General features: G+C 33.5%; 4 protein-coding genes across 4 annotated transcripts; 1 reads left to right on the forward strand and 3 right to left on the reverse strand.

Annotated features, from left to right (window-relative positions):
* Positions 1–5126: 5126 nt before the first annotated feature.
* Positions 5127–8753, reverse strand: LOC123684267 (muscle-specific protein 20). The gene is made up of 3 exons (XM_045623452.1): positions 8595–8753; positions 7040–7251; positions 5127–5659 (listed from the first exon to the last, which is right to left on the reverse strand). The coding sequence occupies exons 1-3, from the start codon at positions 8622–8624 to the stop codon at positions 5347–5349; spliced, it is 555 nt and encodes a 184-aa protein (XP_045479408.1). The 5' UTR covers positions 8625–8753; the 3' UTR covers positions 5127–5346.
* A 2408-nt stretch (positions 8754–11161) lies between these two features.
* On the reverse strand, positions 11162–15048 carry LOC123684266 (zinc finger protein 121-like). Its single transcript, XM_045623451.1, has 4 exons — positions 14003–15048; positions 13136–13486; positions 12689–13050; positions 11162–12277 (listed from the first exon to the last, which is right to left on the reverse strand). Exons 1-4 carry the CDS (start codon positions 14769–14771, stop codon positions 12002–12004), a joined length of 1758 nt encoding a protein of 585 aa, XP_045479407.1. The 5' UTR covers positions 14772–15048; the 3' UTR covers positions 11162–12001.
* A 688-nt stretch (positions 15049–15736) lies between these two features.
* Positions 15737–18647, forward strand: LOC123684304 (ribonucleoside-diphosphate reductase large subunit). Its single transcript, XM_045623509.1, has 4 exons — positions 15737–15898; positions 15958–16046; positions 16096–16273; positions 16398–18647. The coding sequence occupies exons 1-4, from the start codon at positions 15856–15858 to the stop codon at positions 18554–18556; spliced, it is 2469 nt and encodes an 822-aa protein (XP_045479465.1). The 5' UTR covers positions 15737–15855; the 3' UTR covers positions 18557–18647.
* Positions 18648–20222: 1575 nt separating this feature from the next.
* On the reverse strand, positions 20223–26512 carry LOC123684429 (DDB1- and CUL4-associated factor 8-like). The gene is made up of 9 exons (XM_045623688.1): positions 26361–26512; positions 25945–26234; positions 25324–25494; positions 24911–25256; positions 24479–24654; positions 24248–24413; positions 23466–23765; positions 23161–23391; positions 20223–20550 (listed from the first exon to the last, which is right to left on the reverse strand). The coding sequence occupies exons 2-9, from the start codon at positions 26217–26219 to the stop codon at positions 20368–20370; spliced, it is 1848 nt and encodes a 615-aa protein (XP_045479644.1). The 5' UTR covers positions 26220–26234; positions 26361–26512; the 3' UTR covers positions 20223–20367.
* Between the last annotated feature and the right edge of the window lie 139 nt (positions 26513–26651).

Here is a 26651-nt window from a genome sequence, read left to right on the forward strand (position 1 = left end):
TTCATCAAAATCGAGCGAGTAGAACCCGAGATATTGAGGTCCCAGGAAATTCACGTTTACCCATGCGCTCAGCGGCCCAATCTGAATACCTATACCAAATGTCATCGCAATCGGTTAAGAACTGAAGAAGTTACATTATGCGCAGACTCTTCGAACACCTGAAGGGTGGCGCCACTCATTGTGCAATACTCTATTGAACTGCGCAGTTCGAGATATATTAGCCACCGTTGATTCAAACATTCATGCACGAATCTGTTCTGTCAGTAAGCGGATCGCATCTGAAGAATATCTTTCAATGAGTTTTATATCAACTATAATTCATATTGTTTGTCTGGCACACCGGTTTTTTCATCGTGCACCGTTCTGTTCATATAAAACTCATTGAGGGATATTTATCAGATGCGATCCGCTTATTGCCAGAACAAATTCTTGCATAAAATCTTGAGGAATATAACATCGATAACTTGCTTGAATTTTCTATGGTTTGATGACCGTATCAACACGAAATATTGCTCGAAGTTTGAAATTGTTTTTTTTTAACATAATTACTCGCGATCAGTTTTTTTTATCACAGAAATTTTTGGGTATCTGCAGTTTTGAAATTAGCTAAAACACAAACTTTCCACTGACCATTCACGGAACCCCTTGTCAGATTTTGCCCATTAACGATTTTAACTAGAGTTTTTGAGATCCAAACCTGCAAATTTTGAGTTTCTAGCTTTTTCCGTTCGACAGTTAATTGACATACGGACAGAATTGAGGACAGAGATGTCATTAGTCTTTCTAACCTCATCGTTTAAGAGACCATTATCGGCTCGAAATTCTCAAATTCTCTACAGTTCAAAAATTGAGAGGCATTAGGCTCTGGGCTTATATGAACATTATGATTCGCACCCTCAAGAAACAGCATCTTGTTTTAGGACCCCTAAAATTATATAATGTTTCAAATATCAGACATAAATTGAGAATATGCGTTCTTGATATATCTGTCGAATATAATAAATTGTCTATTCTTAGAAAGTAAACTAACGTCAGCTATATGAAAATTTCCATTCACTTTGTTTTGCCCATTTTAAAGGAAACCAACAGATATAAATGAGTCTCAAACCAGATGACGCTAACGTCGAATGATTCTCGCGAAATAATAATAACAATAACAATAATTTTATTCGGTCTGAAAGTTACAATGAAATTAAATGTAAATTCTAGAAATCTGTACCTGTAACCTGAAGCTTGTGTGTTGCACAGTTTTCACAATTACCCAGAGCCGTATCTAGGTACAATTGCGCCTGTGGCAATATGTTAGACAGCGCCCCCCATTTTCGATGATTTTTTTTCACCTATTATATTTTCTTATAATATTTTTTTATTCATAATTTGAGTCATATGCTTTCGTTGAAGTTTTAAAATAATAACCAATATTATACAGGGTGTATATGATATAGTTGCTAAAAAATTCAGGGAGAAATTACTTGTCAAAAAATAGGGTGGGTTTTTCATATAAACTTTTTTTTTTGCGCCTCCATCTCCTTAGCTGTAGCCCCCTAAAGATGGCTCCCGAAAAGTAGTTTTCAATTTGTGAAAAGTTTATAATTGTTGTTTTTTTTTGTTTCATTCATTTTATATTTGTACCATTTTTCGATAAAATCATCGTTTTGACATCCGCCTATTGGATGAATTTGAGGTCGAAAATAATTCCTACCTCCACAACTCAGACGTATTATTTGTTGATGTTTTTTTTTCGAAAACTGTGAATAAAAGCAAAAAATACAAGAGACCTCATTTGTTAAGAATAGATTGGTCTATTCCAAATTAATTTACTCATTGTAAAATATGAATAAAGAAAAAGTTATCGCGAAACGAGTTTGGAGGGTGGCTTTTTATACCCCTTGGAATCATAGAGAAACACCACCAACAATTTTTTCGAATGATTTCTCGCTCGCATGAAATGTCAGCTCAACTTTATTTTTGTGAATTTTTTGGTTTTCAAGGGAAAAATGATGACAAAACGATATTTTTTGAGAACTGTTACAAATATAAAATGAATGTAATGAAAAAAAAATTTATCAACTTTTCACAAATTAAAAACTCCTTTTTCCACTAAGCGGGAGAGAGCTCAAAAAAAGTTTATTTGAAAGACCCACCCTATTTTTTGAATCTCCCCCTGATTTTTTCGCACCTAATCATAAACACCCTGTACATTTACTCATTTTTATTGAATCCATTGATATTCATATAGGTACATATGAAGACTATAAAGAGATAACTCCTGAAGATCTAAAAAACCGATCCTTATAAAATTGTATGAAAAAAAAAGAAGCCGCCGCACTTCAAAAATAGATGGTACCGTTTGTCGAAGAAATACCGACAAGTTTGATAAAGCGCAAAAAACTCGTTAAAATAGGGGTAATAACACATGTCGAAGCTCGACCCTAATATTTATGATCTGAATGCGGCACCTTTGAACATACCGACGCTTAGCAGATATATTTATGACTAGATTACGGCACGCTTGAACAAAGCCATATTTATATTATTTCTTCCCTTAAATTAAAGTTTTGTTGATCTTGAGATCATTTTGGGCAAATTCTGTGGAAGGCTAGCAATATTTTCAATGTTTCCAGATTTCTCGGCTTCGCTCGTTGCGAGGCGTATATAGGTATAACATGAAAACCGAATTGTGATCTTTCGAATTATTTCGCCTGGAGCTCCAATATTTTTTTCTTTTGATATTTTCGGGCGCCCCTGTGGGCCTTGCGCCCGTGGCAAGTGCCACCTTTGCCACGCCCTAGATACGGTACTGCAATTACCGAACACATCAACTGTAAAAAAAAATAATCCAGCCACCATATCACTCATCTCATACATACTCACTCTCACACTCAATCCAGGAAGGAGAGAACGATAAACGAAAATAAAAAAAACATCCTCTAATTCAATACTTTCAAAAATTCTTGATAATTCTGCCCGATATATTCCGTCAATTTATGTCTGTTGTATTTCTTTTTTAAATCAACATTTTTCAGAGCAGGAGGCAAAACATTGAAAAACTTTGATCCCAAATATTCCAAACAACGCTGTAAATGACTTTTGCAAACAAAAGGAACACGTAATGATTCCATACATCGATATCTAGTGGAGAAGCTATGGTCTATGTAATTACTATTACCTTTTACCTGATGCACTATACACTCAAAAATATATAATTGTCTTATGTTCACTTTCTGTACTATACGTTCTATCCACCCTCAAGATAATTTTCTGAATGATCTGGAATCCCTCCAGAGCATTATCGTATAAACCACCCTATATAACCAACGCATACCTAGGTGATAATCAATAAAGTCAGAAAAATACAGGCCCAGTATGAGGAATTTTATTTCAAAATCCAATGCGTGTGAGAACTTTTCCAATAAGAGGTTAGAGGTTTTATTTTGAATAGCTCAGTATCTGAGCAACTTTCACTGTTGAAACTGTAATCGTTCAATGTACGAACGATACACGCTTCAACAAAGCACAGAAATGGTTCAAATTCACTACAAAAATGGTGAAAATTTTGCAGTCACAGTTCCAAAAACTTTTTGATCGTCAGGAATCGCCTTGTTAGTGAAGTGAAGAATTAAATCCGTGTGAGTCAGTCGAGAACAACTCAGAATATTGCTGCTGTAGCTCGTAGGAACGGCGAAAACTCTACCGAGCTATGATTTATATTGTTTTTATGTCCGGAAATGGAATAAATTGATGTGGATGAGTATTTTCAACGAGACGGCGCTACGTGCCACACAAGAAACGAAACAACCGCAATTTTGCAGGAAAAGTTTCCTGGACGGGATTTTTCTCAAAGAAATGATCACAATTGAACATCGAGATCTTGTGATGTAACACCTTCAGATTTTTTTCTATGAGACCTTGTGAAGATAAGGTCTATGCCAATGCTCCAACATCGATTCAAGACCAAAATGGAATTAATGAAGTTATCGGGGGTATACAGCTGCAAATGTGAGAATTGGTCAAGTAAAATTTCATGAAAAAGATATGGTGCCGAAATATCAGCCATGGCGGTCATTTAGCTGATATTGTTTTCCATCCTTAATGGCATACCTTCCTCTTCATCCATTGATTTATCTTAAAATGTACTCGTTTTGGAAAGCCCTTCACAGTTGCGTATATTCATTCGTCTTCAATTCTCCCCTTCACTTGTTCAATCAGAGAACCAATTCTGGTTGAAAATGCTTTCTACTTTCATAATTATTATCATTATCTTGAGCTCACAACAATACATAGTCGTGCTGAACAAAATCTGCCTTAATCCGCTCCTGTCCTGTCGGTAGTTCACAAAACTTCCGAAAGAGGCTGCTCTGCGCTGTATTTTTAGTTAGTTTCGCTATCACTTCGTAGATGGGGCTGATGAACCTCAAATCAGATTTGAACGTATATTCTTCATAATTTTTCTATTTCGCATATCAACTCTAAACAAATTGAATAGTTATTTGTGTAACCAGTTGAGGAAAACAATATATCCTTCGAAGATATTCATTTTTTACTTCGTTGCTATGAAAGCAAGTATTTTTTCGTGATTTTGATTTGAAAAAAAATGTAAAATAATCGCATTTCTCCTTGTTTATAATTCCATTCAAATTGGGGAAGAATTGTAGATGTTGAGGCAGCTACAAGAGTAAACACGAAACCAAAGTGGTTCAGAATTGTCTGAAATGCATTTTGCAACTTGTAGAAGTACACCTGATCCGTAATATATATTATTGTCTTGGTAATTCAATACTGATTCTACTATAGTTATTAATATCCCTTTATAAATACAATTTATATCTGCAATAACTTCAAGAAATCATTTTAATCCAAACAGATTTTGTAATCGACTATAAAATCTAACGAGATGACTACGAAATTTCTAGAAAACTCCAACGAAAATAAGCATCTCCAAAAATATCCCAAAAGTAACATATGTCAGATTGCAACAAAATTTCATCCGAACTCTAGCGTTATTTGGTAGGATATAAAAATAGCTCGAATACATACATTCTACACGTGTCTATAACTGTAAACACCTGCTTTAACATGGGGAATTTTCCATTTCTGAGGATATCCCGAAAAATAAACCACTCAAAAAATAAATAAACTTTTATTTCAATAAGTATACATGAATAAAAAATATGGAAATATATATATTGGGGTAAGAAGCATATAAAATATACATAGATGGTTCCATTTCAATTTTGAAATTCACTGAAAGTGCCAAAGATATGTCCCCAAGGACAAAAAAATCAGTACAAATTGTGATCGTCTAAGTTTTTGGCATCAACAGTTAAGAATATGTCATTCCCAAATTTACTTTCCAAGGATGATTTTACGGCCTGCACCCATGTTTTGACCGGCTTGGGAAGCACCTTTGTTTTGTCCAGCTTGCAGTCCCACGATGGTCTCTCCTGCTCTCAATTGTTCTTCAGTGAATTCACGTTTGTTTTCATCAGATGGCTTGGGTCCAAGGCAGGGTCCAGTCCATTCTGGATGCTTGTAGGTGGTTCTTCCAATTGCAAAGATGGTGTTGGTGACTGTGGCGATGTCTTTCTTTTCCCATAGATCGACTGTTTGGAAGACATCAACATCAGCAACTCCGTATTTCTTGATGGCTGCTTGGAAGCTGGAAAAAATGAGAATGAACTAAATTGATTGTTGTAACGGGTGTTTTTTTTCGAGGTATATAACTTTAAGTTGGCATTACTGTTCAAAATGGCGACCGATTTAACAGCTGTCAAGTGATTTATTCTCAGTTTGGTTTGGCAATTCATCATGAATAGACTCACTCCTGAACAACGCTTGCAAATAGTGCAATTTTATTTCGAAAATAATGGTTCTGTGTGGAATACGTATCGCGCACTACGTCCATTTTATTTTGTTTAGCGATGAAGCGCACTTCTGGTTGAATCACTACGTCAACAAACAAAACTGCCGCATTTGGAGTGGAGCTAATCCTCAAATGTATGTCGAAACACCGTTACATCCAGAAAAACTGACTGTTTGGTGCGCTTTATGGGCAGGTAGAATCATTGGTCCGTACTTCTTCAAAAACGATGATGTCCAGTCAATGGTGATCGGTATAGAGCCATGATTACTAATTTTTCCATTCCTGAATTGAACAACCATGATGTCCAGGAGCTGTGGTTCCAACAAGACGGCGCAACATGTCACACAGCTCGTGCCACAATCGATTTATTGAAAGACACGTTTGGTGACCGCCTAATTTCACGTTTTGGACCTGTGAATTGGCCTCCAAGATCTTGTGATTTAACACCGCTAGACTACTTTCTGTGGGGCTATGTAAAGTCATTGGTCTATGCGGATAAGCCACAAACCCTTGACCATTTGGAAGACAACATTCGCCGTGTTATTGCCGATATACGGCCACAAATGTTGGAAAAAGTCATCGAAAATTTGACGTCCAGATTGGACTACATCCGAGCCAGCCAGAAATCATATTTAAAATGTAATGCCACAAGATTATCTTGCGGATAAATGAAATTCATGTCAATCGTATAATCCATCGTTGTTTTATTGCAATTTAAAGTTCTATAGCTCTAAAAAAACACCCTATAGAAGAATTTAGAATACGAAGAGACGTATCCTAGCTCTGAAATTATTCCAATCAATGAAATTTTGAAATAGCCAGATTCTCACTGAAATTTTTGATTTTTGGGGTCGTTCAAGAAAAAATTCAACGCATCTGAATCCGAAAAACCTCAAATTTAACACTATGTGTTAGTATTTCCTTTTGTGTTTTCACTAAAAGATGAGCACTAATTTTGACAAAACAATTTAACCGTTTTCTGAATGTTATTGAAGGGTGTATCTTTCCTTGATTAAATATCCTAACCTACTGAACACAAATGACATAAGAAATGTCAAAAAATAATAGACAGTATTGCCATTATAACCATTTAAATTGCATAATTTCAACGAAAATGGTATGAAAACTTGAAAGCTGTAAATATTTCAATGCAACATTGTTTAATTCTCTACTTACTTGTTGATATTCTCCATCATTTTGAATTGTCCCCCGCTGGTGTTGATCTTAGGAACAGATCCTGGTGCCAATTTGTTAATGAGTTGGCAGAGAACAGTTCCGTCTCTAATGACATCTTCGTATTCCTCACCTGGTGGGAACTTGGCACCAAGGACTGTCTCGATCCATTCTTGAGCTTCTTTATCTTGTGAAGGGTTACGCTTGGCAGCGATCTAAAAAAAAGTTGTAACTTTGTTAAGCATAATAATTGTCTGTAACTTTTAACATCACTTAAGGAAGCTATACAGGGTTAGAACTATTAAGAGGGCCACTACAGGGATATCGAAAACCGTTAGAGATACAGGGTGGCTTAAATTACAAAAAAGTTGCGTTATTTATGGATTAGTAAGTTGGTGTTAACAGATCCAAAATATCTCCAATGGTTCCCGAGATATATCAAAAAAACTGAAAATCGAGATTTTTTTTTTCTGTATAACTCATTTGTTTCTGGAGATAACTTCACGAAATTCGGTTTATAGTCATTATTTAATATAGAAATTCTAATGGTGTCGTCAGATTTTTTCTGTTTTCCATTGTTTCAGAGACGCGATAGTCAATTTGTTTTCTTATGGACGCCATATAAGTTTTCCTTATGAGGTGATAAAAAAAAAATTACGAATTCAACAATGTATCACACTCTACAAAAATATCGAGTCTAGGTACGCAAATTTGAAGAGTTGTTATGTGAAATCATCACTTGACTATCGCGTCTGTGAAACAATGGAAAACAGAAAAAATCTGAAGACACCATCAGTATCTCTATATTGGATAATGGCTATAAACCAAATTTCGTGAAATTATCTCCAGAAACAAATGAGTTATACAGAAAAATAAGAAAATCTCGATTTTCAGTTTTTTCGAGATATCTCGGGAACCATTGGAGACATTTTGGATCTGTTAAGACCAACACACTAATCCCTAATTAACGCAACTTTTTATAATTTAAGGTACCATGTTTCTCCAACGGTTTTCAATATATATACCTGTAGTGGCCCTCTAAATGGTTCTAACCCTGTATACAATGAAGATTGAAGACAAAGCACAAAAATTTTCAATCGAGAAAAGTATTTAATCGAAAATTTCGCTAATTCAATTAAAAAATTCTAGATGAAAAGATAATAAAAAGAATTTCGTTTTCCAAATCAAATATTCGTCCAGAAGAATTATTCGCACTATGATCAAATCAGTTGTAAATTAGATAAAAATGATTCAAAATAAAACCTTCATCCTTAATTATAGTTGGATAATTGAAATTATTTATTTTTCAGAAAGTCCAAATTATTCGATGAAAAATAACTCAAAATAAAAATGAATAGTTACAAATTTAAGATTTAAAGTTCCTGGCATCAAATCTGCGCATGAAATTAAATTCGAAACGATCTGTTTTACCGAAAAATTCATAATTGGGCGTTCCAAATGAAACATGAATGGCACCTTTGTCCTCAAAAATAGTTACAGATCAAATGTTGCGGAAAAACATCATATATTGACCCAAAAAGATCGTAAGATAACTCACTTTGGCTTTGACTTGACGTTCCAGAGACATGATAGAGCGTTTGAAGATCAGCTATAGCTTTGGAGCTTTGGAATCGCGTGAACTAAAAACTGGATCTGAACGTGCGACCAACTTATTTATATAGGAATGTAAGATTTTCGTAACATTCCTCTTCTTGGCTGTTTCGTTCAGAACCACGTCATTTTGCGTCGTGATGCCTACATCCTTTGCTAAAATTAGTACATTATTCAAAATAATTCTATTCCAACGATTTTCGTCAATTTTTCATAATTCGAAATTAACGAATCGTATCGTGTTAAAAGCGATCTTGGAAACTTTATGGATGATCAATATCGCATTTTTCAGCCAGATCGTTGAGTTTTGACGAGCTATCAGCTTGATGTAGAAAGAGATAGAGTAGCAGTTGTTTCGGGAAAGTTCTGGAACTTTTTATCCTGAAATAATACACCTATATTTCTCTCATTAGATATTTAGATAAACTGGGTAGATCTCGAATGAGAAAAATATTTGTCCTCTCATTGATTTAGAAAAAACAAGCCTATTTGTGGTTAAAAAAAATGAAGCAATCAAATCTCATAGAAAAAATATTTAAAAACAGAATTCATTCAGCTTATAATACCATCGAAAACGAAGCCACAAAAGGAAACAAAAAATATGTAGCAATTCCATACGTGAAAAATTTATCAGAGAAAATTAATTACATATTCAAAGACACAGACATAAAAATTGCACATAAATCCAAAAACAATTTGAAACATCTCTACACCAAGCTAAAATCCAAAATTCCAAAAGATAAAATATCCAATTGTGTTTAAAAACTAAAATGCAAGGAATGTTCAGGAGTTTACATAGGCCAAACAACCCAATATATAAAAGAAAGAATCAACGGCCACAAATATGCAAAAAATTCTACAGCCTTAAACAAACACGAATTAACAACTAACCATGGGTTCTACTTCGACAATTGTGAAATCTTACACAAAGAAACCAACAGCAAAATTAGGACATATCTGGAAATGATTTACATTCAAAAGGAAAAAAACTTTATAAACGACAGAACCGACCTGAAAAATTTAGCAAAAATTTACCATAACATCCTACAATAATATAAAACCTATCTGGAGGAGACATCTGTGACTACACTGAGTTCGAAGAACTTATTCTCTTGAAAGCAATATTCTTATTTTATTCAAATCTAAATAACTACTATAATAATTTTATCAATAATTAAATTCTATACATGGTGATTCACCGGGTTGACCTATTAGACAATTATGGAAAACTAATCATAATTTTTAGCTGAAAATTTGCATATTGGGGTTTAGGACAATGATTTTTCTCCCTACATTATTTTCAGATCCCTTCAACTTCCGGTTATACCGGAAACAGACTACTACTTCCTTATTTCGAATGGCACACCCAGTATATTATTGCATCATTAGATAGCATTTTTTATGAAAATTTCGGCAATATGCCATACCTTGGGTAAAAACTCAATGGTTCATGAGTTACTGGGATTCTTATGAAAAAATGGTGATGATGACTTACATTTTTTGAATTTTTCGGCAGAAAAACCTTTTTTCGAATTTTTTTTTCGATTCTGCAAATACATAGTATTAAAAGACTGTTTGCTGTTTGGACCAAAAATGTACAGGGTGTTCATAAGAAGATCATGAACATCAAAACTCAAGATTTTCAATTTTTTATTATTTTAGTCGATTCTACGTTAAAAATAGTAGATTAGATCTAAATGACTTTCAACATTTTTTAAACTACCAATATTTTCCAGCAAAAAACATTCTAGAGGAAAAAATTCAAGCGGGCACTCTGTTCCAAAAAAAAATATCACTCTGTAGATTTACAACCGGAATTGACATATCATGTGATATCAACTCTAAATTGGGATATCTATGCCAAATTTCAGTTAAATATCAGTAGTGCAAAGCTAGGAGAAAAAAAGCTTGGAAAAAATAAAATTTACACCCTGTGTATGTCGAAAACAAAGTGTTTGCGGGCCCATGACTTTTTTCTAATTATCAGTGGAATCTCGCATTATTGTTTGTACAAAGTCCCTGTATAAAAATAAATATGGAAAGGGAAAACATCAAACCTTCCCAAGCATATACATATTCATTATTTTCATAAGCTTTTGCGCTTCATTAGTAAAACTATTCTGAGAAAGTGATAAATGAGATTGTGCAGAAAGTATCATGTCTAACACTAACATGTCTAAAAATACTGATGAGCCCACTGATTACATTTTGTTTAAAATTACAGCTACTTCCCTTTTCTTCCATAGATGGCGCAGCGATAGCGAAAACTTCAATTTATCTCCGTAGGAGGCGCTTTTTAATGAGATGTTCATATTAGAAAGAAATTATTCTAAACTGCCAGTTTAGTTATGTTTATAGAACTTTTTTCTTAAAATAATCCAAGGAACTCTCATTTTCCTTTGTACCTTCAATTTAAGAATACCATCTATATTCTTCACATTTTTTCAGGTCCTTCACTGTTTTTCTTGCTATCGCAAACGATACAAGGATTTCAACAAAATAAATAACTCAATATGTTTTACTAACTGAACATTTTATTGCTAAACTGTATCACAACACAATAATAACAAACAGTATGTTTCTCTAACAGCAACAGTTGAGGATAACATAATTATATCAAATAAATCATGTTTTCTATTCATTTTTTACAATAGTTTAAAACAAGCATGTGAAATATTTCGTTCGTTCAATACTTCAAAAAACCTAAGTTTTCCATTTAACCAACATTCCCTAATAAAGTATATGAAACCAATTTAGCAAGTTTAAAAATATAAGTTCTGTATACAATAGAGTGCCTGCTCCGATATTTAAAGCCAACAAGTATAATATTATAAAAATAATAAACACGACAATCATATCATGAATATAAAAAAAAACAATAAAAATGTAAAGGAAGTGGAATGATACATTAAGTCTTATAGCATAACATATTTCTCTCCAAGTTAATAGTGTGCCGTTTTATCATTGTTATGACACACAATAAACTAATTTGAGAACGTAATGCAACATCAAATTGGGTTTTCAAAATTAATCTGATAGTATGAAAATATTTCTCTCCACTCCAATAATCTGTTATTGCACATAACAAACCAATCTCAAAAGGTAATGTGATATAAAGTTGTGTTTAGATATTGTCAAAAATGGTTTTAACATTAAATGCAATACTTCGTCATTTGAACCATAAATAAAAAAAGAAAATAAATTTTATGCTTTCTCTGAACCCGCCTGAGAGAAAGAGTTATTTCAAATAGAAATTCATATTTTTTTGGATCTATTAAGGAAAATTTTCAAAATTCAATTTCAAGAGATCCATAACAATACATATTCTTCATATATAAATCGAGTTATAGAATGCTACAAAACAGAATCTATACCTTTGATTATCGGTTTCTTATCTTCCTCATTGTCGAACTCTTTTGAATCCATAGCAAAGGAATCATCTTTAATTTTGATGGGATTATTATTAGAATGAAATCTTGGATAAATCAGTGGTTTCTCATCTTCTTCTTGTTCTTCTTTCACTGAATTTCCGATGATATCAATACTTTTTATATATTCCGGTTCTTGATATTCGTCTTGATCAAAATTATGGGCAACTTGTGACCTTGCTTGAATTGGTATATCTTTGACCTGAAAAATTATTCAGGAATAGTTAATCAAGCTTTCATTAACTTTTCCTAGAAAAATTAAAAAAGAAATGTGAACAATACAAGAACAACTATCAAATCAATAGTGATATTAATCTCTCAAAAATTCACGAACAAAACATAGATATAACCCTAAAAATAACTTGGGAGAACTGTCAAATTCTTAAATGGTGGCAGCACTGAAATTAACCCCAAAATCAGCGCCAAAGAGACATAGCGTAATAGTATCAAATATATATGCGAAATTCAGCTCAGATATAGACGTGAAAAAGTGAAATTAGGGGTTTCCAGCTTTGAGAACACTTCTTATGCGGCAGAGCCTAAAGTGCCATCCTAATATCTTGGGTTTTACTTGTCCGATTGGGATGAAATTTCGAGAAGGATATTTACTTACTTTTTCAAAAGTTTCATTGAACTCTGGATGTCTTATCCTCATATGTTTGAAAAGCACCTTATTCATTGCAAATCTTTTATTACATATGCTGCATCCAAAAGGTCTGTCGCCAGTATGAGTTCTCTTGTGCTCTTTAACGGTTGTACTATGGGCAAACCTTCTTCCGCAAATATCGCAAGAGAATGGTTTTTCTCCCGTGTGGATTCTAGTGTGCCTTGTCATATTTTCCAAAGTTAAAAATCCTTTTCCGCATATTTCACAAGAATATGGTTTATCACCAGTATGGGTCAGTATATGTCTCTTGAGATTCTGCATTACACCAAACGCTCTAGAACATATGTGGCATTGGAATGGTTTCAAACCTGTAATGAAGACATAAAATTCAAATGAGAAAATCTCTTGATCAAATATACAGTGAATATTTGTGCATTTATTAAAAAAAATCACCTGCATGTGTATTTTCATGTCTTCTGAGCTGGCTCGACATAAAGAAGGCCTTATCACATACACTGCACTTATAAGGCTTAATGCCTATATGCATCCTTTGATGGCCTTGTAAATAGAATAATGATTTATAAATCTTTCCGCAGACCTCACACTTGAAGGGCTCTTTATCCTCTGAGTGTATTTTCATATGACCATAAAGCTGTTTACTTGTCTTCATTACTTTAAAACAAATCCTACAGCGTACACATCTTTTTCTAACTGAATTTTCATCGTGGTTTTTCTTGTGTTTAGTGAGAAGTGATTTAGTTTTAAAAGCACTGTGGCATTCATCACAATTGAATGGTCTTTCACCTCAAAAAAGAAATAGCATCATAGACATAATTGAACAAGCCATAGGAAGAGTATAAATATCATTTTTAATCATAAGAATATAATATATAATATTTTTTAAAAAAGTATAATTGGTTATCTGAACATGAAATAAGAAAATTATTGTGGAAACAATTACTAGCAATGGAAAAACTAAAAAAAACACCCTGTATCTCAAACACTCTCCATTAGATCTTTTTGTGCAATGCAGACATTTGATAAAGACATGATGAACTACATTATACATCCAAATTTCCAGTTAATTTGACTGAGACTTTTTCATTATGATTGTAAAATATGAAAAATGTAAAAACAAACATACCACAATAAGGATTCATCTTATATTATCATCTTCACTTAGCAAATAGAGGCTGAATACTTAATGTCAAAGACAATCAAGGTTTTATTGAATATTTCAATGTTTATCTAGACCGCAACAAAATAAAGTGGAATTCCTAAGATGTAATGGTGTAGTGCTAAATTGAAAATAGAGCATACCAGTATGAGTTTTGATGTGATCATCCAAATGAGCGAATTGTATAAATTTCTTATGGCAATATGAACATTCAAATCTTCTCTCTCCAGTGTGAGTTCTCATGTGTTTATGTAGATTGCCTTTGATTGAAAACTGCTTGTTACATTCCTTGCATGAGTAAGGTTTTTCACCAGTATGTTTTCGATGATGAATAAATAATTGTGAGTTATCTCGGAAAATTTTACCACAAGCACAACAAACAGAGTTTATACCTGTAGATCGACTATTTACATGTTCTTCTAAAGACAACTGATCATTAAAAACTCTTTTACAGACCAAACATTTTGGTAAGTCATCGTCACAGTCCAAATCAGAACTATAATTTTCAACCACAACTCTAGTCAGATTAGTCTTTTCTTTAGAGGTAGTAGGTTTATCATTAATTTTATTTTTTTTGTTTCTTTCTATTTTGATTGGCCTTCTTAAATTTCCAGTAGATAAAGCTCTCTGTAAAGCCTCCATCTGTGTCCTTGCTTCAGATAAATGTTTATCGTTAGTATCGATCAAATCTTCATTTATCTCAGCAATATTTGCATTTACTGCAGCACATACTTTATTTAAATAATTTTCTGTCGACCCATTATCTACTCCTTCTGCCTCCACTTTGAAAGGAATAGGTAAGTAAACAAGGGAATCATTTGTTGACATATTCATAAAACAGTCATCCGTTGGATCTTGTGGTTCTGTCTTAACTTTTACAATTCCATTAGAATTTATTTTAAATTTATCCATGTTTGTAAAGTATTCAAGCGAGTATTAGAAACATATAATATAGAATATGTCATGAGCAGATTAACAATTCAGTACTAAAATAATACAACCAAAACATGGTCGAATATTGTGTTATTTTTAAACCTGATTACATGTTCAATCATTGTTTTAAGTAAAATGCTTGATTCAGTCTTGTCTTTGGAATAAATTACAAGGGTTTTTCCTCAAATCTAAATTGTAGAGAAAGAGTTGTGATGCCCAAAATGCCTGTTTTTTCTATGACCGAGACATGTAATCAGAATCACAGAACAATGCAAGGAACCATAGGCCTAAGATCAAAATATTTGATATTAGATCTATGAATCGGTATTAGTAGACCTAATATCAATTATCTTAGGTCTATGATGAAACCGAACAATTATTGACAATTTGTAACGATACTTATTTGAATTCGATCATAGGAATATAATAAAGTTTATTCTATTTCTACGAATTCGATTTGATTATCTGGTGACATCTAAGATGAATAGTTTGAACCAAGCTGTGATAAAGTCATCCATATTACAGGATTCTACACTTTGTTAGCTATTCCAAAGTTAAGTTTAGAATTTTGTGTATAGATGGCTAGCAAAATTGAATTTTGGAATTTTTTAATTGAAAATATCACAAATAGATAGTTACTAAACAGTTTTCTTACCTTATAAAAATTATTCTCATTCAAAGTTGGAGAGATAAAATAATATATTCTTTCTACTACCTTACTAGAAAACTTCATTTTCGACACTTAAAGAAGGGAGAAAAATGCTTTTCCTCCCAACAATTTAATCATTTGAGGGGCATTCTGGGCTCAAAATTTACAATTCACATGTTGACAAAATGATATTCCTGAAACAAGAGTGCAGTAGACAATATTTTTTCGAAAATTTAAAGGAAAACTCAAGAATATGTGTGTCGTTAAATTATGTTGGGCACCCCTCTTGAATTTTCTGTTGAATTTCTGTTTGGCGGGAATCGAAACTGAAATTGACGTAGGTTAGTTAAATGTTCTAGTTTGTGAGTAATTTTCTTCATTTCGTCTACTATTTTACGAGACTTATCATTGAAAATGGTAAACGAAACTCCAAAGAAACATTATGTGATCAAGAGGAGTGAGTTTTCAAAGAACTACCTCGAGGAGAAGAAGCATTTAAGAATTAATTTTTTTCAGATGGCAAGCAGGAAGAAGTTCATCTTGACAAGATTACTTCTAGAATAGAAAAGTTATGTTATGGTTTGAACAAGGATTATGTCGAACCTGTATGTTTTCAAACTTACCAAGATGAAATTGTAATTTGTTTTTGTTTAGGTTAATATCACGCTCAAAGTTGTTCGTGGTCTTTATCATGGCGTTACAACAGTCGAGTTGGATACTTTGGCCGCTGAAACTGCTGCCATGATGACTACTGATCATCCAGATTATGGAATATTAGCTGCTCGAATTGCTGTTTCCAATTTACACAAAGAAACCAAGGAAAATTTCAGCGGTAATATTTCTTTGGGTGTCTTTTACTAACATGCCACTCTCAATAATGACAATCTAAAGCTCATCTGCTTTTGGAAACGAACGTTTGGAAGCTTACTCATTGACTATTATATTCATTTTTACAGATGTTGTTGAAGATTTATACAACATGATCAATGAGAAGACTGGTAGAAAAACACCTATGATTTCCGATTTTCACTACAAAATAATTATGGAGAATGCTGAACGTTTAAATGCAGCTATTCGACATGACCGAGATTTCAACTACAACTACTTTGGTTTCAAAACTCTTGAGAGATCATATCTTTTGAAGATCAACAGAAAGATTGTCGAAAGACCTCAGCATATGCTGATGAGGGTGGGTGTAGGTATTCATGGAGCTGATATAGATAAAGCTATTGAAACGTACAATTTGTTATCGGAGAGGTATTTTACACACGCAAGTCCAACTCTGTATGCTGCTGCTACACCTAAACCACAATTATCCTCTTGTTTTCTCTTAATGATGCCAGAAGATAGTATTGAAGGCATTTTTAATTGCATTACCAAATGTGCCTACATTTCTAAATCTGCTGGTGGAATAGGCGTAAACATTCACAATATCAGAGCCAAAGGAACCTACATTGCTGGTACAAATGGCGTGTCCAATGGTCTCGTTCCAATGTTGCGAGTTTTCAACAACACAGCTCATTACGTTGATCAGGGTGGTAACAAAAGACCCGGCGCTTTTGCCATTTACCTGGAACCTTGGCATGCGGATATTTTCGAGTTTTTGAATCTCAAGAAAAATACCGGTAAGGATGAAGTTCGTGCAAGAGATCTCTTTTACGCACTTTGGATTCCTGATCTGTTCATGAGAAGAGTTGAAAGTAATGGAAAGTGGTCGTTGATGTGTCCCCATTTATGTCCCGGGCTCTCGGATTGCTGGGGCGAAAAGTTCGAAAAGCTTTACGAGTCTTACGAAGCCGAAGGGAAGTTTGTTCGTCAAGTTGATGCCCAAAAATTGTGGCATGCCATAATCACATCACAAGTTGAAACAGGAACTCCCTACATGCTGTACAAAGATGCGTGTAACAAAAAAAGCAACCAACAGAATCTCGGAACGATCAAAAGTAGCAATTTGTGTACAGAAATTGTCGAATATACATCACCTGATGAAATTGCTGTTTGTAATTTAGCATCTATTGCGGTTAATATGTTTGTCGATAAAGAGAAAAAAGAATATAATTTCCAAAGACTGAAAGAGGTTACCAAAGTTGTTACTAAGAATTTGAATAAAATAATCGATGTCAACTACTATCCGGTACCGGAAGCGAAAAATTCTAACTTCAAACATAGACCTATCGGCATTGGTATCCAAGGCCTTGCTGATGCTTTCATTCTCATGAGAATCCCCTTCGACAGTCCAGAAGCTCTCCTTTTGAATCAGCAAATCTTCGAAACTCTGTATTATGGAGCTTTAGAAGCAAGTTGCGAGATAGCAGAAGTTGAAGGTACCTATTCTTCCTATGAAGGATGCCCAGTCAGCAAGGGAATCCTTCAATATGATATGTGGAATGTTACACCGACAAAACTGTGGGACTGGACGGTACTCAAAGAAAAGATAGCTAAACATGGTGTTCGCAATTCTTTGTTATTGGCACCAATGCCAACTGCTTCTACTGCCCAAATTTTGGGAAATAATGAATCTTTTGAACCCTACACCTCCAATATTTACACGAGAAGAGTACTCTCCGGAGAATTCCAAGTTGTGAATCATCATTTATTGAAAGATCTGACTGACCTCGGTCTTTGGGATGATATTATGAAAAACCAGATAATCGCAAATTGTGGTTCTATCCAAAATATCCCAACTATTCCTGATGAACTGAAGAGAATTTATAAGACGGTTTGGGAAATATCGCAGAAAGTTGTTCTTAACATGGCTGCTGATAGAGGAGCTTTCATTGATCAGAGTCAATCTCTCAATATTCATGTTGAAAAACCAACATATGGCGTTTTGAGCTCGATCCATTTCTACGGCTGGAGGAAAGGATTGAAAACTGGGATGTATTATTTACGTACTAAACCAGCTGCAAGGCCTATCCAATTCACTGTGGATAAACAAAAATTAATGGTCAAAAATGATCAGCCAAAAGAAGTACCAAAGCCTTCCAAAGAGGAAAAGCCAAAAGATGTTGCAATTGAGGAAAAAAAGGATGAAGATAAAAAAACCGATGAAGAGTTAGCCAAGTTGGTTTGTTCTTTACAAAATCCAGGAGCATGTGACATGTGTGGTGCTTAAACTTAATGCTCTAATATTATTTATAGGAATACTTATATTTAAAGTTACTTAAATTTGTTCACTTCAGTTTTTCAATAAAATTTTCACCAGAGTTATGTTTTTCTATCTAATAAAAATGTGACACACAAATTAACCACATTTCATGAATAAATATACACAATTTCAGTGAAACGTAATAGACTTTGAGAATCTAAAGTTTTCAAAAAAATATATTAGTTTGGCTGAAATATATCGGATAGATGTTCAGGACTGAAGATTCTTCGTAATATAAAGTTTTGCCAATCTGATCAGAAACCCTTTCGATGTTGGATCGAATTGGAACATTTTTAATATTTTCGAAAGGTTTCGAAGTCGCAGATTCCGTATTTAAAGCACATTTTTTTCTAACAAAATAGTAATATCTCAGTTTTGGCGCATGTAAGGAAAAAACCGACTGCAGCTAGATATTCAGCATAGAAAGTATCAAATTTAGAAGGAGATCTAATGTCAAATTTTCGTTTCGCAAAATTCCATAAAACAGAATATAATAGCTCCCAGTTCTTTCAAGAAACATCTAATAGCGGATAGGTGTTCAGGATTGAAAATTTTGCATAATATTAAATTTTGAAGCTGATCTAAATTTATTGTACGCTTTTTAGACGGATTCGCTTAAATATAAGGCATCCACCATATTTTTCAAGGATTTGTTTAAATGGTGACATCTAGGAACAGTAGCTCGAACCAAGATGTGGTAGTGACGTTTCGGTTACAGGATTCTACACATGGTGGGCTGTATCAAGTAAAAGTTCAATACTTTGGGTATAGATGGCTTATAGTCACTGTACCTTGAAAATTTCCCTAAAAAACTCGAAATTGAGACTTTTTAGAAGCAAACTGATTTCAGATTTGCATTCGCAGAGGTCAAATGCTTCTTCTATCAAATTTTCAGGTCAAAACATTTTTTTTCTAAATTGACATAAGGTTATAGCCTTGGTTTTTTCGAAAAAATCGACCGATCGAATTTTGAACCTTTTATGGTGTATTTGAAGAGTTTCGAGGATGTAGATTCCGAATTAGGCATCGATTTCGATCAGAAAAAATTGTCTACACATTTAAAGCACTATTTTTCTATAAAATTCCCAATATCTCAGCTTCGGGGCGTATTAGAAAAAAAACCGGTGGTAGTTTAGTATTCAGAACCAAAAATTCTCTAAAATATCACATTTTGAAGGGCCTCCGTGGCCAATTTTTTTGTATTCCAAAAATAACACAAAACGCTGGATATCTCGGTTCACAGTTCTCTCAGGAATTATCTGATTGCAAATCGGTATAAGGCATCGAGAATTCCCCATTATATCAAATTTTGAAGCAGATTCGGCCATAAACTCTCCTATTAAAATTTTCCTAAAAGGAATTTTTCTGTATTAGATCTGAATGTTTACACCTATTCAAATTCATAATTTATCATTTCTAGACTATAAGAATTAACTTTTATCGATGAAAATAATTTTCCAATAAAACCACCTTGAATATTTTTTCACAAAACTCGAAATTGGAACCTTGAACCAAACTTATTGCAGATTTTTATTCAGTGTGGTCAAATACTCCTCCTATCAAATTTTCAGGCAATCTACTTGTTGAAATTGACAAAATTGAAAACTTATTATTTGAATATATATTGAATAACTATTATTTATTAATATTTATTAAATAAAATATCAACAGGATTTCTTCACAAACTATGAATAACGTGAATACACTAAGTAATCAAAAAAAAAAAAGACTTCGTAAACCTTCAAACAATAGATTTGATTTTCTTCTCAGTAATATAATTACGAAGTTGTACACTCAGATGTAAAATCGATTGATCGTTCATCTTCATCATCATCATCATTCTCTTCTTCATTGGACTCATTCATGCCTCCTTCATCATTATCATCGTTCATATCATCACTACCGCTGCCACTGCTCATGCCCAGGTCATCTGACCCGAAATTCATCTCTCTTAATTCTCTCTAGAAAATTTGAATATTCGGTTAATCTAATTCGAACACATTAGAATCATTTTGAAAGACTTAGAGGTCGTAGATTCCGAATTTGGAATGGAAACCGACTGCAGGTAGCTTTTCAATATGAAAATTTCTTCGTGATAACTAGTTTTGAATTTTTTTTTGCAAAATTCCACAAAATACAAGATATAACAGCTTCAAGTTCTTTCAGGAAACATCTAATAGCGGATAGGTGTGCAACATCGGAGATTCTTCGTAATATCAAAATAAGGAATGAAATGCAAAAAACATAACTGATTCTAACGGGTGTTTTTTTTCTAGGTATATAACTTTAAGTTGGCATTTCTGTTCGAGATGGCGACCGATTTAACAGCTGTCAAGTGATTTATTCTCAGTTTGGTTTGTCAATTCATCATGAATAGACTCACGCCTGAAGAACGCTTGCAAATAGTGCAATTTTATTTCCAAAATAATGGTTCTGTGCGGAATACGTATCGCGCACTTTTGTTTAGAGATGAAGCGCACTTCTGGTTGAATGGCTACGTCAACAAACAAAACTGCCGCATTTGGAGTGAAGCTAATCCTCAAGTGTATGTCGAAACACCGTTACATCCAGAAAAACTGACTGTTTGGTGCGCTTTATGGGTTGGTGGAATCATTGGTCCGTACTTCTTCAAAAACGATGATGGCCAGAACGTTACAGTCAATGGTGATCGGTATAGAGCCATGATTACTAACTTTTTCATTCCTGAATTGAACAACCATGATATCCGTAAACGTAAATCATCAATTTAATTTTCAATTACTGTAAAATTGGTGATCCTTAAAATGGGATCAGAAGGGTAAAGACTGCCAAAATTCGTAACAATTAAGGTTGCAGCCCTCAGGTAGAAACCTGAAATTCCCAGTCATCACCTCCCATCTGAACTATCAGAAGGATCGAGTAATTTACCCATCCTATTTTTACTTAAAATCAAACAGTTAAGAAAGTATAGTCATATATAGCGTAGGGTGCCATCTATCGGACAAATTCGGAAGCAACGGAAGCTGTGGTTCCATTAAGACGGCGCAACATGTCACACAGCTCGTGCCACAATCGATTTATTGAAAGACACGTTTGGTGACCGCCTAATTTCACGTTTTGGACCTGTGAATTGGCCTCCAAGATCTTGTGATTTAACACCGCTAGACTACTTTCAGTGGGGCTATGTAAAGTCATTGGTCTATGCTTATAAGCCACAAACCCTTGACCATTTGGAAGACAACATTCGCCGTGTTATTGCCGATATACGGCCACAAATGTTGGAAAAAGTAATCGAAAATTGGACGTCCAGATTGGACTACATCCGAGCCAGCCGTGGCGGTCATATGCCAGAAATCGTATTTAAAATGTAATGCCACAAGATTATCTTGCGGATAAATAAAATTAATGTCAATCGAATAATCCATCGTTGTTTTATTGCAATTTGAAGTTCTATAGCTCTAAAAAAACACCCTTTATTTCAAACGATAAATTTGTTTGTAAAAACAACTTTTCATTCTACTATCAATAATATTCATTTGGTTGTCCAGAGCCAAATTAATACAGAAAAAATATCACAAATAGATGATTACTAAACAGTATTCTTACTTTATGAAAATTATTTTCATTTGAAGTTGAAGAAATATAACAAAATAATTTTTTTCTACTACCTTACTAGAAAACTTCATTTAAAACACCTAAAAAAGGGAGGAAAAGTAGCATTTTCCTCCGTAACTGATTAAAATGAAGACCTTAAAGGTAGCAGAAAATAGGGTTAGAACTATTTAGAGGGCCACTACAGGGATATCAAAAACCGTTAGAAAGACAGGGTGGCTCAAATTACAAAAAAGTTGCGTTATTTAGGGATTAGTGCGTTGGTGTTAATAAATCCGAAATATTTCCATTGGTTCCTGATGTATCTCAAAAAAACTGATATTCGTAATTTTCTTTTTTTCGGTGTAACTCTTTTGTTTTTGGAGATAACTTCACGAAATTTGGTTTATAGCCATTATCCAATATAGAGATACTGATGGTGACTTCAGATTTTTTCTGTTTGTCATTGTTTCAGAGACGCGATAGTCATGTGATGATTTCACATAACAACTCTTCAAATTTGCGTACCTAGACTCGATATTTTTGTAGAGTGTGATACATTGTTGGATTCTTAATTTTTTTCTTTATCACCTCATAAGGAAAACCAAGATGGCGTCCATAAGAAAAAAAATTGAGCATCGCGTCTCTGAAACAATGAAAAACAGAAAAAAACTGACGACACCATTAGAATCTCTATATTGGATAATGGCTGAAAACCGAAATTCGTGAAGTTATCTCCAGAAACTAATGAATTATAGAGAAAAAAAGAAAATCTCGATTTTCAGTTTTTTTGATATCTCGAGAACCATTGGAGATATTTTGGATCTGTTAACGCCAACACACTAATCCCTAAATAACGCAACTTTTTTGTAGTTCAAGCCACCCTGTATCTCTAACGGTTTTCGATATCCATGTAGTACCCCACTAAATAGTTCTAACCCTGTATATCTGAAAAATTTGAACATTGCAAAACTAATTAGTAAAGTTTTTCAAAAATTTACCCTAAGTGTCCTGCTGCTTCTTCTGAGATGTTGCCATAACATCCATAGGACGGGAGCATCTGAGGCCACACCTATGCTCGAAAATCTGCTTTTCTTGTTTAATTTGATGATTTCCGGCAATTTATCTAAAGACGGTTCGGTTTCACACGAAGGCACCCAAACTTTAACATCCCAATCTAATCCACTTGTACATATATACGGAAGTTTAGGATGAGGCTCCAAACAGTTCACCTGCGCAAAAAATCCAAATTGATATTTTTTCCTCGATACGATGCTGAAAAATCACCAAACATCAATTCACTTACAACGCCACTGTCATCTCCAAGCATGCACTGCACGATAGCTTCGGTGTTCTTTTCCCAGAAAAATATATTTCCACAATCGGAACCGCTAACAATAAATTCCGATTTCGGACCGAAGAAGTTCACTCCTTTTATTGTAGCACCGTTTTTATGTCCTTCATATTTATGTACATATTCGTTTTCTAAACTGTCTGCATTGAATAAATAAATATCTCCATCGTTATAAGACGCTAATATTTCTTCTCCATTGTAATTATATTGAGCTGACGTGATGTGAAGACTACGGTAGGTAGTTGGCTCAGCCTGAAATAAACATTGTTTTATCATATATCTTTTTTCATTTTGATAAAATCTTTGGCAACATTTTTGAAACGTCTCAGAAAATTCAGTGATGTTTATTGAACACATGAAAAGTGGATATTTTCGATTTGCATAAATATTTATCACAAATATGGCAATCAGAAAAGTAAAATTCAAACACAATTTTACCTAACACGTCATCAGTGACGTCACTTGGATATATAAACAATCAACAATCATTACCAAAGTATTTATAAAGGTTTAATGAGTCTACTTGATGAAGGATATTCAATATAATATCGAAAAATTGACAACTTTGTGTCTATTCTTTCACAATAATATTACTTTATGATATATTTGGTTTATTTTTGTCTTTGAATATAATTCTGATTCTAAAATGACAAAATTAATAACCAACCGAAAGAAAATTTAAAATATATATGGCATCTGTACTGTTTTGTGAATGAGTCTATAGGAATACTTACCGTTTTGAAGGGATTATAGATATGAAGAGGAGTAGCTGGTTTCCTTTGATCGTAAACCCTAACTCTAATATCCTGCCCTCCTACACAAAATTCGTGTGTTCTCAGAGGATGTCCATGGATACTATACAACGGTACTATTTTGCCGTCCATTTTCACAGAGGTAATTCTACAAAATAGTAACAAAATCGTCTAAATTTATTTCAAATAGATTCGAAACGATAAATGACTTACTGATCTGATTTAGTCTTTCTAACATCGTGACTGAGTACGAAACCATCTTCGCCTGCACTTAAAATGACATGCGGTTGATCTGGCAACACTGCCAACTTATGACATGCCGACTTATGACTTCCTATTTTTCTATTTTCCCTGACTCCTCCCTCTTTTGATAACCGAGCTATTCTAACCTATAAACATCATAATTATTATAAGAACATTGAATCAAAGAAAGAAAAAAACTCCAACTTGAATAACATAATGATGTTACTATTATTTTATTATCAAATAGTAGATTTTTGAGGAGTCATGCTATGAAAAATAATAAAATTGATATTTTCAAGAAAATTTTTGAAATAGCACACAAAATACAATTATTGTTAACCGTCGTAGTTTTCAAATTCGATTGTCATAAATTAGTTTTGAATATATTTTAGAAAATCTTACCTGTCCATCTCTTGAGCATGTGGCAATATGTAGGTCACCACACAAATGTAAAAATTTGCTTTGGAAGACGTTTGATCTATGCTTGGTAAGATATTTCAAAAGACATTTCCCTACTTTCCAATCCCAGACGACGACGTTCAAATCATCGGAACCACTAGCTAAGAGAGAGCCATCTGGATAGAAATTTAAGCTATTGACACAGCCAGAATGTTCTTCTAATTTATACATCAGTTCTAAGCGTTGAACACTGTGCAAGGAACCGTAGCACTGATTTCTGAATAATTCAGCGCTGTGTAATTTTGAACTGTAGCCCAGCTGGCGTTTAATAACTTCAGGCACTACATACCTGAAAATTGAAAACATTTACAATAAGAGTTATCATTAAGTGCAATCTGGAATTTAGAAGTACTTACCATGTATGTTTTGGTTTAGTCTTCTTCAAAACAGATGGTTCTTCTGTTTCCGAGTCTGTATCTGTTTCCCGAATCACAGTTGATGTACTTTCAGGACTTGAAGAATAGTCCACAAAAGACAAATTTGATTCAGTATTATTTTCATCTTCTGATACAGCAGCCTCATCTTCGCTATAATCAAAATAATATATATGAGTAAAAAAAATTTTGCAGAAGAATAAAAATTAACCAGTAATATATAATATATTATTTTTGAAAATGTTTCATTAATATAAATTAATTTTTAACTACACTGAATAAATGAAATATTGGGTACACCCTTCATGAAAAAAGAGCATCTAAAACTCTTTGGGATTGTAAACCTCAACATTACAGAAATATAATTAGTATACTAATATACATACTATATCACAGTAGTATTAAACAATATATGATATCCAAATCAGTTGATTCAACAATTTGATTGTTCTGGTTCTTACTTGAAGAGAATGAATTATTATCACACTATAAAATAAGTGAAACACTTGAATGTCGGCAGAAATAGAAATCTTCAACACATTAATCAATAAAGTCATTTATGATTGAAATGTAAATATAATTGAACAAATGTTTTTGATGTACCTTTCATTGGCACTTGCACTGGAATCTTCCCTATTGGAATTCCGATAGTTTCTGGTTCTGTAACTTTTAACTCTTGCTCTATGAGTTGGGGAGTTATCTACGTTACTAGTACTTGCACTGGCAGCGTTGTCTTGGTCAGTAGTATTAGATGTCCCTTCACCAGAGTTGAGACTAAATTGAATTTTTATACGTTTTGAATTTCTATTTCTATTAAGTTGTGTGTTATCACATTCATCTTTGTTGTCCGTGTCATTATCTGACATATTTTCTTCCATATTCCAACACTTATTCTAAAAATATAAAGATATGCGTATTAACTAATAATTTCTGAGATTTTTAAGAATGTTGAATTATTTCAGTCAAATATTAACAAGGAACTCTAAAATCATTTCGAAATCGAGGAAAATCCTTAATACCTGTGTTTCTTTTTGAGTTCTTATCTGATGTTTACTACTTTCTTTTGGTTTTGACAAACAGAATGACAAAAATTTTCATCTATGAATGTAACATCACCAGGACCAGGAGAAATTTTAGTAAAGAAAAAGATAATTTCATTATATGTGAGCTATGTATTCATCAATTTTATTCAAAAAAATCTTATTAGTGTTTTTATTATTATGAATATAGTTGACAATTGAAGACTGAGATTTTTATAAGAATCTAATAATCGTATTATTAAATCATTAAAGGGTAGGTGCTGCCATCTG

This window comes from Harmonia axyridis, chromosome 7, assembly GCF_914767665.1.
Source record: "Harmonia axyridis chromosome 7, icHarAxyr1.1, whole genome shotgun sequence".
In the NCBI taxonomy this organism is placed as follows: domain Eukaryota; kingdom Metazoa; phylum Arthropoda; class Insecta; order Coleoptera; family Coccinellidae; genus Harmonia; species Harmonia axyridis.

Coding starts and splice junctions, on each gene's coding strand:
- LOC123684429 (XM_045623688.1), bottom strand. CDS start 26,219: ATGGAAGAAAATATGTCAGATAATGACACGGACAACAAAGATGAATGT. Junction 25,495..25,944: donor AGTGCAAGTGCCAATGAAAG/GTACATCAAAAA, acceptor TTTTGATTATAG/CGAAGATGAGGCTGCTGTAT. Junction 24,414..24,478: donor AGAAAGACTAAATCAGATCA/GTAAGTCATTTA, acceptor ACTATTTTGTAG/AATTACCTCTGTGAAAATGG.
- LOC123684266 (XM_045623451.1), bottom strand. CDS start 14,771: ATGGATAAATTTAAAATAAATTCTAATGGAATTGTAAAAGTTAAGACA. Junction 13,487..14,002: donor TCACATCAAAACTCATACTG/GTATGCTCTATT, acceptor TTCTTTTTTGAG/GTGAAAGACCATTCAATTGT. Junction 12,278..12,688: donor TCAATGAAACTTTTGAAAAA/GTAAGTAAATAT, acceptor ATAATTTTTCAG/GTCAAAGATATACCAATTCA.
- LOC123684304 (XM_045623509.1), top strand. CDS start 15,856: ATGGTAAACGAAACTCCAAAGAAACATTATGTGATCAAGAGGA. Junction 15,899..15,957: donor ACATTATGTGATCAAGAGGA/GTGAGTTTTCAA, acceptor AATTTTTTTCAG/ATGGCAAGCAGGAAGAAGTT. Junction 16,047..16,095: donor ACAAGGATTATGTCGAACCT/GTATGTTTTCAA, acceptor GTTTTTGTTTAG/GTTAATATCACGCTCAAAGT.
- LOC123684267 (XM_045623452.1), bottom strand. CDS start 8,624: ATGTCTCTGGAACGTCAAGTCAAAGCCAAA. Junction 7,252..8,594: donor AACGTCAAGTCAAAGCCAAA/GTGAGTTATCTT, acceptor ACTTTTTTTTAG/ATCGCTGCCAAGCGTAACCC. Junction 5,660..7,039: donor ATGATGGAGAATATCAACAA/GTAAGTAGAGAA, acceptor CATTTTTTCCAG/CTTCCAAGCAGCCATCAAGA.